The 15707-nt window shown below is 37.0% G+C and overlaps 1 protein-coding gene across 1 annotated transcript; it reads left to right on the forward strand.

Annotated features, from left to right (window-relative positions):
• The first annotated feature begins 662 nt into the window (after positions 1–662).
• Positions 663–15219, forward strand: LOC311305112 (protein LBH). The gene is made up of 4 exons (XM_084432606.1): positions 663–1526; positions 7212–7315; positions 12978–13143; positions 14249–15219. The coding sequence occupies exons 2-4, from the start codon at positions 7229–7231 to the stop codon at positions 14299–14301; spliced, it is 306 nt and encodes a 101-aa protein (XP_084288732.1). The 5' UTR covers positions 663–1526; positions 7212–7228; the 3' UTR covers positions 14302–15219.
• The last annotated feature ends 488 nt before the right edge of the window (positions 15220–15707 follow it).

The raw sequence follows: 15707 nt of genomic DNA on the forward strand, positions 1-15707 counted from the left end.
CTGAGAGTGTATGCGTAAAATTCTGAGGATTAAGGGCTTAAACCTAAGTCTTAAACCCAGGCCTAAACCTAGTCCCAGCATGTTTGAGCTGTTTTAACTGAAATCAACTTAATTTGCACTATTATCTTAAACTATGTCAGTGCCATTTTTTGTCTCAAGATGCACACTAGTAATGTTTTTTAAGGCATGTTTAGGAAAGCTACTTAAATGCTATAATTGAACTAAAGCTTAATCCTTGGTTAATGTAACCCCTGTCTGTAAAACCAGACCTAAATCTGTTTTTGTGCAAGCGAGATGAGTAAATGCAAGCTCACATTTAGTCTAGAATTAATAAGCATCATGTTTACACAGCGCTCAGTATTTCTCTCAACGTGGGGACAGGAGAGAGGCTAATTTTAAAAAGTAATGCATTACTTTACTAGTGTCACGTATGTGTTTAGAAAATGCATGATGCAGAGGAATCACAGGCAATACTAATAACCAATGAGTATACAACATGGCAAAAAATACACTAACACCACTTAACACACGGCAAGAAATGAACAGACCAGGCAGGGAGTATACAGAATTAGCAAGGGAACTTAATGATAAACAGGTGAACGTAATCAGTAACCAAGGAGACTAACTAAAACACTCTAAAGACTAAACTGAAAGGGTAAAGCATGAAACCAAGACAACAACACAACTAAACAAGATGAAACACTGACAACCATTTACTTGAAAAAAAGTAATCTGATCAGACACTGTACTTACCCACAACTCTATTTATAATTATATATTGTGGTGACTAAAATGGTGAGGAGAAATGCCTCAGAAATGTTAAGAATAAAAGTACAAATGTTCAAATTATAATATCCAGTAATAATAAACTAATAAAATACAACGATTAAGTAAAAATCCAGAAAATACTACAAGAATAAACTATTTTTTACTTGATCCTTAAAACTAATTTTGTTTGTGTATTAATATTGAATAAAAACAATTAGCTCTCGTGTATATTTTTAGAACAGTTATTTAAATTAGTGATGTTAAGTCGTGATTTTCAGAGGATAAATGTGAAAATGTGACCATTTACTTTTAAAAGAACTGCCGGACACGAGGAGAGATTCAATATTTCATAAACCATTATTATATTTAATTCTAATGCATAGGCATAGCTATACATATTTTAACAAAGATTGCAATAAGACCATATCCAACATCTAATTATGGCAAATGTTTAATAGTAATGTAGCCTACACTAAACTCTCTGCATGTTAAAACCATCGTGAATTGACAGAGGTTTCTCTCTCCCGCGCGCGCGCGCGCACACACACACACACACACACACACACACACACACGTGCTCTTGTGACTTGGGTGAGTGCGCGTGAAATTACAGTCGCTATCTCAGTCGCGCGCTCTGAGGTAACAGAAGCAGCGCTTCAGTCTGGGAGAATCTGACTTGAGTGAGTCTAGCACACACATCCACTGGAAAGAACAGTCACGAGCTTTACACGGAGGGACAACACTTCTGAAGGCTACAGGTAAGCACTTTACACATCAGCCGTACAAATGCCGTGCACAATGTGCGCTTGAGCTTGAACTCAGAAACTGTCTGACGAACACTCAAAGGATTCATCAGCAATAAGTGGTCCAGGTTTACTGCGTGATATGTGAGATATTTTCGTGTTTTGAGAAAGATGCATTGCCTTGTGCGATTGATCAAATTGATATTGCCTACTATTGAAAGCAAGTCTCTGAGGTTACGCTTACGCAATATTTTAAAGAATGAAACGAAAACCCGCAGTTCTTGATTCTTGTAATTCATGTCAGTGCTATTCTGTCACCAATTGTGTGTTCTAATGAAAATAACTGTCAAATATAGGCTACTACTTTTATTTCTATTACCATTATGCATTCAGATTTAGTATCTTATTAGGCTATAGTATTACCAGCAACTGCTTTAGCATGCCTTCTGATTTTAAAGGAATAGCCTAACTTTATATAGCTATCTAAAAAATCAGCATTTTAGGTTCCCTAAATAACCTTTCAGGGAATAGTTCTTAAAAAAAAAAATTATGTGTGTGTAAAGAACATTTTAATAAACCTTTTTAACTTTAAATAACCTTTTGTGCAATGGAAAGTTTCCATGGTTCTTCCTGGAACCACAGATGCCAATAAAGAACCCTTATTGTTAAGAATGTTCTGTCATCATTCACTCACACTCATGCCATTCTAAACCCGTACTGTATTATTTCTTCCATTTACGGTGTTACGTTACTGATTACACATTACACAAGTATCTCTGAAATCAAATCAGTACCATAATCTTTTTAAATTGCCTTTTTATAGGCTAGTCTTATCTCATACTTTGTTGGATAAAGTGGTCTATCTACAACAGAGAGATCCGGTCTGGATGCTTATTGGTCAATAATTGTCCAGGATATTCAATTCACATTCAATTAAATTCAAATCACATTTATTTGAATATTGATACTTGGATCATTCATTTGTTGCATAGCAATGTTCTGTTATGCAAGGGACTATATTCTAGTGGAGGAATGGTATTTTGGGAGCTGGTCATTTGGAATGGTAATTTCAGTCATAAACGGTCAATACAAATAATACAATCAACGTTTTTTTTTTATTTGTGTTATTAATATCTTTATGAATTTTAAAAGGCACCTGGGCTATCGTCACAGGTGGCTGTTGCAAGGAAGCGCACAACAAAGGAGAATTCCAGGAAATAGTCTTTTAATCCAAACACTCAGGAAACTCAGAAAACGACCACTTCAACATAGACGAGACAGGACCAAGAACTGAACAAAACAGGGAGTACTTGTACCAGAAATAAATGAGGGAACCAATGAGTTAATTAACGAGCAACAGGTGAACTGAATGAAAGTGACAGACTAGAAACTAGGTAAAGGGGCTGTTTACATGACACAGTTTTCAACTAAATACATTAAACTTTTTATGCGTTTTGGCCATTCGTTTATACGACAGAAACTTTTTGGGTGCCTGAAAACGCAAGCTTTTGAAAACGGGTTTCAAAGTGCAAGTTTTTGAAACCGGTCGCAGTGTAAACAACAAAACGCGAATCTCTAAAGACGATGACGTCATGCACATGCGTATTACGTGTTCAGTCTATAGTGTTTCATCGCCATCTAATGGTCTGGCAGCAGAATACAGCGTTTCTAGTCCTTTTCACGGATCTGTGTGAATGGGGATCGTTTTGACAATGGTGTCGTATGTACGCGGACAACTCAATGGAAAAACGTATCCGTTTTGAGGATATCGTTGTCGTGTAAACGTACCCTAAGACAGGAACAAACACAATGCAACAAAACATACACCTGACAGCTATATTGTATGGAAGCTTGTTTTTCTGTCACGGAATAAAAAATAAAAATGGTGATTTCGCAGTTGTGAGAAATAAAGCCAGAATTATGAGAAATAAATTCAGAATTGTGAGATATACAGTACTGTGCAAAAGTCTTAGGCATGTTAATATCCCCACCCCACCCCAAAAAAATGGTTTTAAGTTAGTTATGTACATATTTTGCTGTAGTGTGTCAGTAGGAAATATCAGTTTACATTTCCAAACATTATTTTTGCCATTAATTGTAATAATCCAGTGAGATTTCTGTATGCACAAGGAGTCTGACAACAGCCGGTATGATCTGATCTCACCATCATCGAGTCCGTCTGTGATTACATGAAGAAACAGAAAGACTAAATCCAGAAGAACTGCGGGAACGTCTCCGAGATGCTTGAAGAAACCTTCCTGCAAAGCTACAGTACTGTGAAAAGTACTGGCACTTGTGTTAAAATGCTGTAAAGTGAGAATGCTTTCAAAAATAAAATCATAAATTAAATTGATTTATGATTTAACTTCTATTAACGAATTCAAATCAATATTTGGTGTAACGACCCTTTGCGTTTAATGTGCAAGTGTACCTGGACAAAAGCCGCTTTAAACGCAAAGGGTCGTTACACCAAATATTGATTTGAATTCGTATAGCATTCTCACTTTACAGCATTTTAACACAAGTGCCAGTACTTTTCACAGTACTGTAGCTTTGCAGGAAGGTTTCTTCAAGCATCTTGGAGATGTTCCCGCAGTTCTTCTGGATTTAGTCTGTCTCAGTTTTTTTCTGTTTCTGGTAAATGATGTCAGAATTTTGTAATGTGCTCAACAGTCAATTATGTTAAAGCTAGTGTGATATTTTACATGTTTAATTCATGTGTGAGTGGTTTGTGATGGTAACTAGAGTTTTGCTATTGATCCAAGCTGACTGCAGTTCAGTATCGGTCATTTGCCTAGATTTGAGTACGATTTTCCATGTCACCAGGAAGGGGGTGAGGTCTGTCGCTGCACCCAGTCATGTTAAATTATTCAGATGCCATCTCTATTTTTCACAGAAACGCAGAGCGACGCACAGCGAGACACCTTTAACTGGCAGAAAAGTCACCGTGCACTTTTTTTTTTTTTGAGCATGGGGTTTTCTTTAAAACAACGGAAACTCAATAGTGCAATGACCCACAATAACACCTGCACCCATCCGAAAATATTTTGATGATCATATGAAGTCTTTGTGCGGCCGCCTACAAAGCCAGTCTTCTACAGTGCTTTGTCTCACTATAAATGGCACCAAGCGCACGCACAGCCCTTTGATCCCTTAACTCAAGTCCCTTTTGTCTTTGCCGTTCACATTCACCAATGAAAAAGCCTGTATGCTAACAAGGGTCAGGGGAGCGAGCTGTATTTGTGCTGGTCACCATTAACATAATAGCAGCATGAATAATCAGTCCATTTTCAACCAACATTAAAGGCAGAGAACATAAACAGCTTAGTTTCTTTTTCTGTCTGCCATCCAGCATCTGTGTGGTGCTAATTAATCTGAATGGTGCTTTTAGTTTATTTAATTATTTTTGGATGATTTGCCATGGTCACTCTTCAGTGTGTAAGATTGTAGCTTGAGGGTCTGTTTTATCAGGCATACTGGTGCCGTTCTTTGGTCCAAACAGTTTATTTCTTCATCGTTTCATTTTCACTGTCCTTTAATCCCTTTTCTTTTATGGTACTGCTCATTGCTGCTTTCTTTTATCTGTTCACCCTCACTTTTTCCACAGCATCCTTTGTCCTTTGATTCAGTTGAGTCACCCAGTTCCCAAATGGAATCAAGGGTAAACTAAAATGATAATGAGTGACAGTATAATAACCCTCTCTAGTCTCTTTTGAGGTTTCTCAGATAAAACAAAAATATCTTTAAAGTGGCTGATCTGTAGTAAACGACTCTCTTATTTCATCTGTCAACCGTGTGGCTTTAGAGCATGGATTTTTCTCATTACATCAAAGCACGAGAAGTATCATTGTGGTCTCTTCACAGCCTTATCTCAGATCAGCTAAGCCTGGATACTGGTTTTATCCATGCAAATGATGAGGTGATAGTATGTGTGTCATCAGATTAAAAAAGCAGGTTTTTTTGGGGACGATGAATGTGCAATATAGTGAACGAGCAACATTGTATACATGCACACCTTTAAAGCAGTATAATAATAAAATATTACAGTATAATAAGCAAAGGTTTACATGACAGAATAAATTGTTTAAACACTATGAGAGTAAAATACAACGAACTAACGAATAAAACCCCATTCTTTAGCAAACAAATACCATGTGTTGATTGTGCTAATGCATGTTTTCATGGTAAATGTCCATATTAGTCACCCTGCCTTCGTCATTCACACAGGACGGTGTGCACATGTGCCATGCGGAGGGCTGAGGACCACCAGCTGCTCCACATTACATCAGACCATCAAATCGTGTGGCAGACTTAAGCAAGCCAACTGTACTCATGTGTAAATATGACCAGTCTGTCCTGTGTATTATTTATTTAATCAGTATCTCACGAGCAAGAGTACTGTCATAATAATTCTTAATAAACAACTCAGTACCTTGTATTTTAGATGCAATACGAATGCTCCGCTACAACGAAATGTTTCCAAACGAGGCCATTACTTGTTTTTGAGCAACACCCACTGATGTTTTGCTCCTGAATGAATCGAGTGAATGATTCAATGAATTTTTTTGTTCATAAAGACAGCCAGTTGCATTGTTCTTGATTGAATCAGCGTTTTTGAATGAATCATTTGAGTGAATAATAAATTACGTACTCATACGTACATTACGTACACAGTCACTTGTCGCCATACACTGGTGTAAGAGTGTCTGTCCAGATCACAGTCTGTCTGGAACCAGTGTTGCTATTCTTAAAAATAAAATAAATATGATATAGCCTATATCATAAATATATATGATATAAATATATATATTTTATATAATACAATTATAAATGTTGCCTTAGCAACTAGCTGAAATAAAATAAGTTTAAAGTGGAGGACTACATTTGAAATAAATTGAAAATATAAAAATAATTCAAAATATTAATAATTAATATAAAAGTATAAAAAATAGCACTGTCCAGAACGCTGCTCTACCAATCAGATACACATAACCTAATAATAGTAGATAACCTAAAAATGTACTTTATGTGGTTACATTATTAACATGGATTTACTGAAGTTAAAGATATTATATAATGTCTGAACCAACCTGACTACTATAGGTTACATTAAACAAAAGTAATTTTATGTAGTATAACTGCCAATAAACGTTTTACAGAGTAAGTTTTGAAAAGTGATGTTTATGATGTTCACCTCAAGAATAAAAAATGTATTGGTTCTTTTCATTTAAACAAAGCTGCTGATCTGAGATTTTGGGACCAAAATTTAATAATTTCATACAGCCCACTTCTCACAATTGGATGCTCAGCACCATTCAATTTGTATCTCCTAGATGAGTTTTGCATTTAGAATGAATTGGAGAACAGCCTTGATATTACTTCTACCCACTGAATGTATCCTTGCTCTTTAATTTAGTTGATGAGCGTGAAAGTAATTTCCTTCGAAAATGGTGGAAGAGTTGATTTGAATAACAAACTATGTACAGACTTGCTCTGCATAAAATCATGGTATAGGTGCACATGGATTGGCTGGATGGTTTTGGCAAGATCTTTTCATAGATGAGAAAAAAAAAAACCCAGCTGTGGTTATTGCAGGTGGCTCATCTGAATCAGTCTCTCACTCATTCACAGGCAAATGAGTGGACCGAGCGACACTGTGCCTATGAGATTCTAAATGTGCTTCCTCCTGACTTGTTGTAGGTGTCTCACTGGGCAGTATGACGGATGTGATGAACAGCTGTGACTCTGCAGTAGGAGACTACAATGTGAGCGGTGCATCTGAGGAACAGAACATCTCTTTACAGGTGGGCTTTCTCTCCTTTGGATCTCCCTTGAGATTCATATCAATTATTTTATTGAAGTCAGAGGAACAAGGCTAAAAAACTGCACTTTGCGATAGCGGTAGTACATTAAATTGCTATTTGCCAAAAAAAAATAAAAAAGAAAGAAAAAGGAAATGGATGGACATGAAATATTGATCAGTGTTGTTAACAAATTACAAGTAATGCGAGTTACATAATCAGATTACATATTCAAGTAATTGGTAATTAGTTACTTTTTCAAATTAGTAATGCAAGTTACTTTTTCCCATTTATTGACTGACATCTCTCCTGTCCCCATGTTGAAAGAAATTGGATGCAGAGGTGTTGTGTGCGCTGCGTAAACCTGATGGTTATTGTAGTTCTCGACCAGTGGTTTCCAAACTGGGGTACGCATATCCCTGGGGTACGTGAGGTGACAGAGGGGGAATGCGGTCAAAATGCTGAATTTCGCAGTTCATTTAATCCTACCCTACCTTAAAATCACATTTAAAACCAAGTATGTATTTCCAACAGGCAAAATGCCGTAAAAGGTCAAATACATGACATCCAGTCAAATTACCTCATCTTTCACAGCCAAAACTGACTGCATCCACACAAGCAGCGTGCATATGATATAAAGACACATACCCTGTGTGAGTTCTTGATTGGTAATATATTATAAGAGCAAGAATGAACATTTTCCCAAATATCCACGATTGCACATTTGACATAGATTTTATACAACAGTTCAACAAACAAAAGGGTAATATTAAGTGATGTTTTAAACTGTATCGTTGTCAGTATTGTTTGCTCTATTATGCAGCGAAATAATAGTTTCAACAAAAGCCACAGAAGAACTGCAACACACACCAGTGTTTTGTGAACAAAAACGTCTTTGTGCATCTTTGAACGAATCGTGAGAGTCAATGATTCAATGACCCATTCATAAATATAGCCACTTGCTTACTGAATGAATGAATGAATGAATGAATGAATAACTCACTCACTCACTCACTCCTTAAGACAGTAACTTACTGCCACCTACATGCGTTTTTAGTTTGATATTCAAAAGTATTATTTAGTTTTTACCATCATTGCATATTTCTCTATTGAACATCTTTTATTTAAAACATTATTTATTTATAAAGGTATTTATAAAGGTAAAAAAATCCAGTCAAAGTCGAAGAAAGGGGGTATGCAAAAGGATGTTTAATGCCTCAGGGGTAAGCCACTATAAAGAGTTTGGAAACCACCGTTAAATGTGAGAAGGCATTTACTGAAATGCAAACTCAGAATATTATGCAAACCTGCAATAATTAAATATTTTAAAGGTGGTCTAAGCGATCCCGGGAGACGTTACTTCTTGTTGACGTTCGAATTGTTGTCAAACAAAATGGAGGCTAGCTAGACCCTCCCTCCTCCTCATCCCGTCTCCTCCCTCCTCCCCTCCCTTCCGACTTAAAGGAAAGTCAAAGTATAGCTGCTAGAAACATATATGTTGTATTCACCAAAGTTAACGCTGACTGCATAGTTCTAACTAATTACATCCTTGTGTTGGTTTGGCGAACATGAACGTCAATTTAGAAAGAAAAATGGATTTAGTTCAAGTTCAAGTTCATTTTATTTGTATAGCACATATACAACAGCCAATAGGCTGACCAAAGTGCTTTACAGATGATACCACATACACAGAAAACCAGACCAAGCAAGCAAAATTTAATATAACCCAATTTAAAAAACAAAATAAAATAAAATAATCACAGTAGTCAATATCACAGTAGTCAATACACTAAGGGTGGGATTTACCCACCAGTTCTGCAAAAACAGAGCAACTGAATGTCGGATTGGAATCCCCAGAGTTCTCGTCACCTTTCGAAGTTTTTTCCGATGTAAATTCGGTACTTCGCGCGTTCCTTATCCTTGTCCCTCTTCTTTGCAATTTGTTTATCGGAACGTCGTGTCGTGTCTCTTTGGTCGTGTGTCGGCCGTAATTCAAACTTCCCTCTTCATGCTTCTCTCTCCTCCACACACCCCCTTCATGTGTACGCGCACTAACCCCCCAAACCCCACCCTCAAATACTTCTCTCCAGTTATTGGTTGGAACACTGTTTGTTGTGTTTCGTGGTGCGGGTGAGCCCAGTTTGTTTATGTTGTCGTTTGTGGAGCCTGGGCTGTCTACAGAGACCGCGTTTTTTTACAGTGTGTTCAGGGGACAGGCAGCTAGCGGATAGTGAGGAGATGTTTGCTGGATGTGACAAAAAATGTTTTGGCCTAAAAAACGCGTGACATCACTTAGAGCACCTTTAAATATCACAGATATACTTTATGTATTTAATCTCACTTTATTAACCAATGTCTTTGCTGCTGACCTTTGATAATCCGATTCAACCATATGAATAAGCAAAATGACTTTAAAGATCACATTTGTGTTTAATTTTTTTATTGCTAAAGTAAGAGTGTTCTTTCTTCTCCTGCATCATATTCTTTTACAATCCAGAATGGCAGCAGAGCTGAAAAGTTTATTTGAGCTGCGCCCTCTGATGTACAGACTTGAATTTGCACTTCCTTCAGCCAGAGTTTTATTCATTTAACTTTTGGTGTAAAATGCTACCCTGGAAATCCAGAGTTCTCGCGAGAGCACAATTTGAATTTGCTCAGTGAGTTGCTCTGGCATTGAGTAATGATGCTCATTACCTATGCCCTTGTAGCCGAGCTGCACCAATCACATCGGTGTATCTGATATAGGCGGGCCAGAGGCGAGCTAATCAGATGACGACAGCGCAGTCACGACAGTGATTGGTCGTAGTGTTATCCAATTGCGTGCAGTGAGATTTTCAAACGCATGCTTGGTGCCGCCCCTCGAGTTGGGCGATTTTCATTACTCGATGCCAGACCCTTAATCTTTTACACTAAGTGCAAATAGCAATAGATGCAATAGCTTTTGCAAACAAGAAGGGCTATTTGCATTTAGTGCAAACAGACACTACTTTTATGTTCTCTCTCATACGGCTCTTTAAATCTCTGATTCGTTGTTCCCAGCTTTGCTTAGTGATGTTTTTGTTTTTTAGCTTTAACTGGGGACTCCAAAGTTCTCTAGACATCTTCCAGAAGGTTTACGTTCTCCATAAATATAAATACTGAAAATATACAGTTAAAGCCTGTTTACACCAAGAACGATAACTAAAACAATAATTGTAAAGGCGGTAAAGGTCACACAACACTTTTCATTCCATTGACATAAGTTCATATGCGAATGAAAAAAAGGCATATGCTACTCATGCGTAAGTTGAAAATGCGTGACCGATAGAAGAATGATACGTCACGGCATGACCTCTTAGATGAATTAAAGTGTAACTCTCGCCAAAATGCAACCTAGGGTCTTTTTGTTAATCTACCCGAGGCAAACTTTCATTTAAAAGCATAATCAGAATGGAAACGCCACTTAAGATTGACCGTATTTTCGTTTTCGGTCAAATTGCCTTTTGAATGGGAGTGCTTGGGGCACTTCTATGATAGCATAAAAAAATCGCTATTTTTAAAACACTAAGAAGGCTCGACACAACATGAAACTTTGCTCGAAGTATCACCAGGGGCTGTACACATGAACTCGAGCATTGAGAACATTGTTTGTGTACACAGAGTTTACTAAAAAGAAAGATTGCTGTTGCCGTTGTTGTTTCCGTCCGCCGGCATTTTGTCAGTCAAAAATAGTCGATCTCCGAATGCAACGTAACAGGGAGGAGAGTAAAGATGGAAAGCTCCTAAAGCTTAGTTCCATATAAATTCATGGATAATTTGTTGTTTTGTCGTTAATGAAAATCAATATTGACCTTGTATCTGAAAAAGGATCCTCATATAAGAAACAATACTAAAATTCAGAGTCAGTTTATTCGCATTTGGAGGTTGACTATTTTTGACTGACAAAATGGCGGCAACAATGTCACAAACAATGTTCTCAGTGCTCGAGTTCATGTGTAGAGCCCCTGGTGATACTTCGAGCAAAGTTTCATGTTGTGTCGAGCCTTTTTAGTGTTTTAAAAATATAGAACATTCTAATAATCTAAATAACCTTTTTCCACTATAAAGAACCTTTTGTGCAATGGAAAGTTTCCATGGATGTTAAAGGTACTTCTTGGAACCATTAATGCCAATAAAGAACCTTTATTTTTGTTGTGGACCCAGAAATATTTGAGCTTTAAATACCATGATTGTCAAATCAAAATCCAGTATTCCATAGAGACAGGTAAATAATAGGTTATATTTTAAGTCATAGTCACGCAGACATACATGCTGAGTGTTTTTCTAGCTCCTGGATAGATGACGGGTCTCCGTGGATCTATTTTGAGCTCCATCATTTCAGCCTGATTGAAGTCCCTTTTATTTTGCTCACATCACTACGAAAAGCCTATCGGATGCGTGCTCGTTCATACAGCCTGATGCTGGATGAATTCAGATTCCTCTCAGACACTCAAGAGAGACTCAAAAGGTCACAATCTTTTCAGGAAACGATCATCATTACTCGTTCTTTACCACAGGATAAGCAGTGGCATTATATGCTAGCTGAATGAACCCTGTCTGAATCTGTCATTCACTCTGTCATGTAAGCTCTTTCTGTGCTGTGTAAGCCAACATGGCGGTCGGTGCACACCCTTTTCCACAGTTGGTACAGATGCTTTTAGTCTTAATACCCGACATGTTGCAAACGCACAGATACACACTCAAGATGCTCTTGTTCACACTTCACTGCATCTACACAACATGAGTCATATCCTGCATGCTCTCATGAACTCTAAACAAGGCTGCACTATAGCAATATATCTCACACAAGGCATGAGGTGAATGCCAAACACCTTCATTAATAGAATTTTTTTATGAAACTGCTGGGGGGAAGCTTTTGTAACCATATATTTACTCATATTATAAGTGATTGTCCACTAAAACCAGATTTCATTCTCCTCTCTGACTGCTTATAATGGGAATGCACTGAAAACTTCAAGTAGGCATTAATGCTGAATGCTTTCAAGGATAAATGCTATTTCTAAGCATACATAAAACACAATAAATTTACTAAAAGTTTAGATAATATAATGAATTATTTAATTTAGTAACACTTTATTTCGATGGCCCACTTTAGATATTCTGCTAACTATAAGTAACTTTGCAACTACATGTCAACTAACTTTCATTAGAGCTTTAGTAGACTGTTAGGGTTAGGTCTTAGGGTTCCGGTAAGTATAAGTTGACATGTTATGTTACTTCTAGTCAATAGAATGTCTGTTGGATATGGCGTTATTTTAATGACAAATATCAAGAGAGCATTATTGTAACACACGATTCTCTGTGCTCGCATGCAAATTTCCTTCTCTCTTGCACATAACTGGACACACTCTCACAAATATACAGTGCTCTCTTCCCTTCTGGATTAAACATTAGTGGACTATTGAAATAAAGCGTAACATTAGATTTTTCTTAAACCCATTTAAAAAAAAATGTATATATCTTTTAAGCACAAATTTAAGTCAAGTCCCCAGATTTTGAATAGAAGTAAATATCAAATTGTGCTTGTTTCATGAAAACTTTCAGGTCATTTTGAGGGCTTTCAGACTTTAAAATACATTTTAACAGACTGTCATGTAATGCGGCTTCTTATGACCCAATGATATAGATCTTCCCAGACTCCCATGAAAGGTTTCCCAAGCTTTCCAAACGCTTGCCGTCCATCGTGGTTGAGCCCACTGAGAGCGGGGAGGTAGAGAGCGGGGAACTCCGCTGGCCTCCTGATGATCTGAGCCCTACAGACGACCCTAGAGACAAACAGGCCCAGGCTGCAAGTAAGCTCATATAAAGCATGAAAAGAACATTTTATTTAGTTTACTCTTGCAACTTTCTCATAATACTACAATTTAATATCATATTTTTTTTCTATCTTGAGCTTCAATCTCAATTTCTTTTCAATATTTTCTTTATTTTAAAAACTTTGACTTTTGAGTTGCCTATTATTCTCAAAACCTTACAACTTTATTCATGTAATGTTGATCTTAGATTTTTATTTTATTTTAACCCTTAAATGCATGAATGTTTTGCCAATCATAATTACATATTCAAGTTTTTAGCGACCTGGATCTAAATCTAACACGGATGGATCTCTACCTGTTGCAATAACATAAAACTCTCCTGATATTAGAGTAACAATTACAGAAGAATAAAATAAAGCATATTTTGTTACCTTTTGGAGCTTGGAAGGGTTCAGTTTGAGCAGGTGTTTTATACCATAAACACTGTCCTCATCAGAGCTCATTTTCCAGTACATTCAGCATCTGGCTCATGTTCGCAATCTCAAACATATTCTCAAAATCATCATTTTCAACATCTTCAAAATAATTTTTTTTGGATTGCGGACAGCTTCTTCACCAGATCCACCATCACGTGAAAGTGACACTATTATTTGATTGCATTCAGTGCTTGCTTTGCTGTAAATCGCTGAGCCATTTCAAGTTTTGCTGATGATCCTTCCTATTCTTTTGTTTTCTGTCTGCGGTAACTACAAGCGAAACGTCGCTTGATCATTGTGTATCAGACATTGCCACCTTGTGGAATAAAGGTGATTTGCACTTATTCAGTCATCAAAGATTGAATTATTGTTATGCAGAAAAAATATCCTTACACTGTTACTTACACTTTTGATCAATTTAATTTCTTGGCTGAATAAAAGTATCAATTTCTTCAATAAAAATCTTACTGACCCCAAACATTTAAAGAGCAGTCCAAGTTAAAACTTTTTTATTTTTTTTTATTACATTTCAATTGCAGTTTGACACATTTTGAAATGCAAAAATGTGGGAATTCGATATTGCTCATAAAGTGTTTCACCCTGTTGCAGCATCAGATACGAATGCATTTGCAGGGATGTTTGAGTATACTGTGTTTGTATTTCAGGTGACAAGCTCACAGAAGACAGCAAAGAGGTCGGACCGGGGACGGAAATCTAAGAGGCAATGGTTGGCACTACTCCAGCCAATCACTGTGAATGTCTTCATTACGGACAGGAGTGAATGGGAGACTCCACCAGTTAGGTCTGCCTATCATCCACACTAGAGCCGCCCACCTGTTGACCTCCACTCCACTAGGTGGAGCCGAGGCCTGAGAGACTTCTTAACTGAACTAGCTCATGTGCCAAACTCTAGTGGTAGTCAGCTGCAGTGATTGAGTTTTAAATGATCTCCAATAACAACACCATGATACCCGTTAGAAGTCACCTACCCTGTATCCCTGCTAAATTATAGATTAGCATTCATTTATGTATTTATTTGCTTTGGACCAAAGTCTTTCATTCCTTCCTATACAAAGGATCTTATTTGATGTACTATATCAGCATACTTTAAGTGAAAATGGATTTCAAATAATATATAAATGACCTAGAGTGCGTAATGGCTAGATTTTAAACCCTACACAATGTGCAGTAGATCTCAGTGTGTTTACACATACACACAATATAATAGGGTTTCCTTTTTAACAAGCTTTCCAGATATACATATTTGCACAAATTCTTTGCCATTCTCTGCTGCTTATTTACAAGTGTTCGTCAGAGCTGCTGTAAATGTAGCTTTCTTTGCCTTAGACATTTATTTGTACTTACACTGCAAGTACGTCATAATTTAAATGACATTACTGTTTGTATGTATATGTTTGGACCCTCGTTATTTTTCCCATTATATGTATCTGTTACTTTCCTTAGGCGAAACTCTTTTGGTGCTTCAGAGTCTGTTCATCACTGTATTATATTACAAATCTACTGCTCTTCTTTTGATGTTTAAGTATTGGTCATAAAATATAAATAATCTGTCTGGGAATGGGAATGAATGCAGCACAGTATCACTTAATTTAAGCATTAAAGGCAGTTATTTCTACATCTGTGCTCTGTTGATTCATTAAATGAACATGTAGGATCCAGCCTTGACACAACACTGATTTCTTGTGGGTGGATGTCAAGCACTAGCCAAAGGCTTGTTCAGTTGAATGCTGTGTTGACATAAGAACTCGACAGCATCCACAGCTCTGAGCAGTCTGCTAGAGCCCCCTTGTCTTTCATCTCATTCCTCCTAAATATTTTTTTGATTAACTGTTGGAACATTTTTAAATCTGTTATAATGTGATCGTTCTTACAGTTTGCAGAAAACAGTGTATGCGGTAAGCAATCTGATTTTAGGAATGCCGTTAAAAAACGTTATTTTTTTTTACTTTCAAACAAGTTCATCTTGACAAATTTTCCTATTGGGGTCATTTGAGTACACTAAAGAGCAGGCAGGATCAGAAAGGATTACAAGCTGAGGCTCGAAGGCTCCTATCAATGCGGAAGTGAGCCATTTCCTGTGAATGTGCGTGACTTCCGATTCAT

Source organism: Rutilus rutilus, assembly GCF_951802725.1.
Source record: "Rutilus rutilus genome assembly, chromosome: 15".
Taxonomy (NCBI): domain Eukaryota; kingdom Metazoa; phylum Chordata; class Actinopteri; order Cypriniformes; family Leuciscidae; genus Rutilus; species Rutilus rutilus.